This window comes from Olea europaea, chromosome 19, assembly GCF_002742605.1.
Source record: "Olea europaea var. sylvestris chromosome 19, O_europaea_v1, whole genome shotgun sequence".
NCBI classification, from domain to species: Eukaryota; Viridiplantae; Streptophyta; class Magnoliopsida; order Lamiales; family Oleaceae; genus Olea; species Olea europaea.
The window spans coordinates 3,067,838-3,073,517 of NC_036255.1; the positions used below are offsets into that span (position 1 = coordinate 3,067,838).

The following is a 5,680-nucleotide window of genomic DNA, read 5'->3' on the forward strand; positions in this document are numbered from 1 at the left end:
TTCCACAAAATAGGTAAACATTATGGGGGATTGTGCCAATTACTAATAGAGTGATCTGATTGAAAATTGTTAAGAAATTTTAGTGATTGATTTGGAACAAAATTAATTTTAGGGACCAACATAAATTTTCTATGCAACTTTAGGGACCAAATCTTTATTTATCTCTTGTAATTTATATTCAGATTTTGTAATTTTATTTTCAATTGTGCTACATGTATATCACAAATTATAAATTTGTTTACCAACACATGATGTGACGAAATATGATTGAAACAAAATTTCACCAACCAACTTGGTTGAGATGTCAGGATTCTTATCCAAGCCATCTCAGACTCAGAAGACTAGCTAGTATGGCTAAGGGTTGGATTTTCTCTATTAGCCTTGAAAAGGAGAAGTGACAAGTCTATACTTGAGTTTTGTTGCCTTGGAAGTTGTTATAGACAAGACGTTCGGCTATGCTCTCAATGCTCATAAATAAAAGTGAACGAGACGATGGTATGTGGCCTCGTTGCATCGGACATGAAGACAGGAGATGCAATTCTCAGGTTGTTACACGCCTCAAAAAGTAAGTGCTTGCGTAGCATTTTGTTTCGCTGGCCATGTTGGCAGAAGTGCAACAATTTCCAATTTATCAACTTCTTCTTCTACAAGTGTAAATTTTGCTAGATTTTAATTATAAAATTCGATATCATTTAGGTCCAAGTCTATCAACCCTCAAGAACATGAATACAAACTTCAGAAATTTCCAACCTTAAGAACATTACGAATAGGTGATTACAATAACGATTATTGAAGCAACTCATTACTTATTTACAAAACAATAGTTTGCAGCTCATGTTATATCCATTGTGGTTTTTGAGGATTCTTGCTCGAGGAGATGAAGTTTTAATTCTGTACTTGTTAGATCAATGACGAGGGAATGAAATTAATAACAAATTGATTAAGCAAGCATTCGAAGAACCATCACGGAGGCGATCCACAGTGTAAAAGACACACCTTTAACATATATTCCTGCCATGCAAACCATTTGAGTAGCAAATAAGAATATCAAAGAGACGGACTCATCCACAAAGTAAACTTTACAACCATCAACAACGATAGAATAGATGCATTTCCACCATGTTCTCTAGGGAGTCTTGAACAACACTCAACTAGAAACGGAAGTAGAATTTCAAATTGGCATGGGTTAAAAAAGGTTTCGGGCTGAGATATGAACTATTTAGGAAGAAAAATAAACTAAAATCTTGTCATTATATTGTCAAAATTGTATCAGTACTATAGTGTGTATCAGACATGCGTTTAAAATCTTGCTATTTTTTTTTTTTTTTATAAAAATAAAAATATTCAGAGCTACTACTACTTTAGCTCTCTTTGAATAAGATTTCAATGTCTAGTGATAGATTCATTAGATATCTTAAAACTAGAATCCATCTTTTGTGCAATCTACACTCATAGTTATTGGGGGAGAACTACTTGCTTTCCAATTTAGGAAGCAACTCTCGGAGATCTTTGATGCAAAAAAGTTAGTTTTCTACGTTAAATATCTAAGTTTTATGCATACGACAAGTCGAATTGAAGGGAATAGCGTAAAAAATACAAAAAATAAAAAATTTTCAAATCCAATTCCAAAAATTCCCAAATAAGAGAGCTTCTTAAACCTAAGAAATTGAAAATAACTAGTGTTCATACCACTTTGTGCCGATGTTGCTTTGGGGAGTTCTGGAAACTTGGTGGCTGCAAATCATCAGGTACAGAACAAATTAAGGCATAAATGTTTTCAACCTCACTAAAGAATAGCTGAGATAAGAAAGTACATGTCTACCTATACTTCTATTGCATGAAGAAGATGAATCAACAGAACCCAAGGGCCAAGGGGCTGCGACATTATCATTAAGATCACAAATAAAATTGATTCCCGAAGCTTTGTCGTATGTTACATCGGAAGGCAAACTTGGAAAAAGACAACCAGATACTGGAAAAACTAGATTCAGTTAATCAGCAAGAATTGAGACAAACAATGCTGATATTAATTCCACAATGCAGTCATTACCTTTCGAGTCCACTGGTCCATGCCATTGACAAACACCACCATAGTCAACAGAAAGTCACAATGGAACCGCCAAACATTCTTGTTATTGATTGATATCACTAAATCTCAACGATAAATTTAGATAACAATGAGGAAACAGACCTTGAAGGGAAAAATCTTTGAGATTTATCTGGCAGAGTTTATAAATATTGCTCGAAATATTAGCTCTTTGCAACTTCAAGCCAAGTGAAGCCGCACAATTTAAAGCCTGCAAGTTAGTAACAAAGCTCTGCTCTTGCAACTGTGATAAGTAACTGTCCATGGCATTGCAGCAAGCTGTCTGATTGCTTGTTAAATATCCACAATTCGTTGAAACATTTTTCACGTCAGGAAGAAGCAATGGACATGCTGAAAGTAGAGAGGGGGAGCCAAATACGAACAAGATCAGTTAGCGCATTTTCATTCTTTTCCAAATAAAAAGCTTTGTAGATCAGAATATTCAGTCTAAAACACTTTTTTACCTACCTTTGTTTATTTTGCAACTAGTAAGTACTCTGAGAACTCTATTTGCAGAAGCGGGATCGAGTTTACTAGCTAGCCACCGGAGCACAATATCCTTACAGTAATTTACAAGAGACGCCTGCTCAGATACTACAGAAGTGCTTCCCAAACCAGTTCTTGTATGATTCGTTACAGCTAATTCTTCAGCAGCATCTGATATGGCATTTTGGCAAACTTGGTTGCAGCACTCATTAGCAGGATCAATTATCTCACAAGCAACCAGTAAAGCAGAGGAATCTATTTTTTCTTCAATCTCGTTAACATCAGTTACAGGGCAAGATAATTTCGTGAGATTCGATGGGTGAACTGAGCATATCTCTAGAAGACTCTCACTGGCACCTTTACTATCCATGATCTGCTGGAAATCTGAGACGCAGTGTCTTGCTTCAGTATCATTCAGCGCGAGCTTCCGAGTGTGAATACTGGACTGGCCTATAAGAATCGCTAGGCTGGAATCAACTTGAGGACAACACACTACATTTGCAAGGTATGGAGCGAGCGAAGCCCAGCAATCAGTTGCTGTTACCCCCAGTATATGTTCAACAGCCGAAAAGTTAAATGAACAACGCCCTGAAAATACGAGGCAATATTAGTCTACAGCATTTTAATGGCATTTCTTTAGATGTCACAGAAACTGTTACCGGGAAGTACTATATAAACAAATGGTAATGGATTATTTGATTTTACATAATAACTAATAGAACATTAGAATTGCTATGATCGTAATAAATGTTTTGCTATTATTATACCAAGGATCAGATAATATCTTCATCCTGACAATAGACTTTGAGATAAGTAATGCACTAATGCGAAAAGTACATTCAGATCTTCCAAATTTATGCACTGTAAATATCATCAAAATCAGTGAACATCCGTAGATGAATGAAAAGGACTTGAAATTCAGTTTGTTTATTCGAATAGTGTAACTTCTGCATGATAACAGCCGAGTTTAACAGTAAGTAAGCATGAAAAAAAGGACCTGATAACTTTGGCACACTGTTGTGGGTGAAAGGCATCAATGGAGTTGGAGCTTGGAATGGATAAAGTGGTTGAGGATCCACACTTGGAGATATATGTGGAGAAAAAGCAACATTCTTTATTTCGTGTAATTCGGAGTTGCCTAGATAATTCTCCCAGCTGCTTATTGACTTACATAAACCTGCACATATAAATTTTATTTTTATCAGTAAATGTATTGATGCAATTTTATCTATTCATATCATAAAATGCTAAGGACAGAATTTCATCTGAATTTGATGCAAATTTCTTGCTAACATCGTTGTGAATGAGAAGTATTTTATACTTCGTTATCCTAATGCAACAATATGACCTTTCTTAGGATAATCATATGATCCCATCATTTTGCTTAAAATAAGGCATTGCCATAAGAGTTGCATCACATTGCTCCAAGCATGGAAAATACTAGGAAGTAAAATCCAATACCATTTAAAGTTTAAACTAGATTAACCTCAATTATCAGTAACACTTCAGCAAAACATGAAACAACTAACTTAACAAGTTAACCGAGTAATTCACAGTAAATTCTCAGACTATGCCAATGGAAATCCATTAAAAATCACAGTATTCAAAACCCAGAAAACATAACAATTTAGAAATTCTATAACGACCAATACAAGATTTAACAATTAGAGGGTAACCCATTACGTTTCTATCAAAAAATAAATAAATAAAGTGAATTAAAAGAACTTCAAAATGTACAGAAATTGAGAATACTCACATTGTAGTGAAAGTAATAGAATTAGTTGAAGAAGCAAAGTTTGACGGACCGACATTAGTGCACAATAATGAAATTGGACTTGAGAGAAGAGACAAACCAATATGTGTAGGTTTGTTCAATTGGGTTAGGTATTATATATGAAGATGAAGAGTTTTTCATTTGGACTTTTGGCAACAAAATTGATACCAATTTTCATGTTGTTCACACGATTGAGTGAGACTGCAAGCTATGTGCTTGCTTTGAAGAGGGAAATGGTCACGTGAGGATGATTTGCGGGTGATCCGGGAGAATGCTTAGAGTGGTCGATTGCTTCAGAAGAGAATGTGTTTCCTGCATCAACAACACTACGCGGGGGATTCTGGAATCTGGCCCGAGGGAAGCGCATGCGCGGGGTGAAGGTGAAGAACCAGTGTATTTAAAGCAACGGTATTTTTAAACCCCAAATATTGAAGAATAATTAAGCGGATGGTTATGTATGCACGCACCATATAAGATCAGTGACTTTTAAAAAGTGCGCTTAAACAATAGGATCAGTGTTCTTAAAAACATGGCTATGCATCACTTGGGCGCGAGGCGTGGACAAAATATTTAGTCTTGATAGTAAGCACAAATTAAGCGATCAACTTAACAGTTGATCAGTTAATACTGTCAGTGAACCAGCACAAATTTTTCGAGTTTATCAATAATGGGACGCATTGCTTACTGTGTCCAGGAGCACTTTATTAATTTTTTCCTTTTTTTTAAAAAAAATTCATTTGATTTTTAAAAAATAAAATTTAAAAGGTTTTTATTTAACTTTAGTTTCAAATTTTAAATGATTTTATCTGTAAAAAAAACAAAAATGACTTTATCTAATAAAAATTTAGATAAAATTTAAGGTACGGTACTATCTATGTTATGTAGTTATGATTTTAAAACTTATCGTTTTATTGGAAATTTCAAAAGCATGTATAAAGTTTCTGTCAACCTATTAAATAGGGCTTGTCTAATTGAAATTTGAAACTATAAAAGTAGTTTAGTTTTTGTATTTCGAAGACTTGAAAACTATATAATTAACTAATTGTAGGAATTAATAAGTAAATATAGTATTTTATAATTTTAGGTATTTGATATGCATTATTTTAATTATTAAATAATTTTTAGAATGATTAAGTATTTAAAATAATAATAATAAGTAACATTTTTTACACTTAGACCTCGCCTAGGCTCATAAAGTTTGAAGCTTAGTCTCCACGTCTAACTAGCTTTAAGCTTTTTAGAACACTAAATTTGATATGTATAGGTTTCGATACTTAGGATTCCGAGCTGCTCATATGGGACAAAACCTTGGATGCTGAGCGAGATTTCACCTT

General features: G+C 34.2%; 1 protein-coding gene across 2 annotated transcripts; it reads right to left on the reverse strand.

The window, feature by feature from the left end:
* Nucleotides 1-668: 668 nt before the first annotated feature.
* LOC111368508 (uncharacterized GPI-anchored protein At1g61900-like) lies at nucleotides 669-4,754 on the reverse strand. 2 transcript variants are annotated; one of them, XM_022989779.1, is made up of 8 exons: nucleotides 4,329-4,754; nucleotides 3,570-3,749; nucleotides 2,555-3,160; nucleotides 2,192-2,437; nucleotides 2,051-2,062; nucleotides 1,829-1,972; nucleotides 1,690-1,734; nucleotides 669-1,011 (listed from the first exon to the last, which is right to left on the reverse strand). In XM_022989779.1, exons 1-8 carry the CDS (start codon nucleotides 4,381-4,383, stop codon nucleotides 941-943), a joined length of 1,359 nt encoding a protein of 452 aa, XP_022845547.1. In that variant the 5' UTR covers nucleotides 4,384-4,754; the 3' UTR covers nucleotides 669-940. The 2 variants fall into 2 exon arrangements, with proteins under 2 accessions (XP_022845547.1, XP_022845546.1); XM_022989778.1 differs by having other exon boundaries at nucleotides 1,823-1,972.
* Nucleotides 4,755-5,680: the final 926 nt, after the last annotated feature.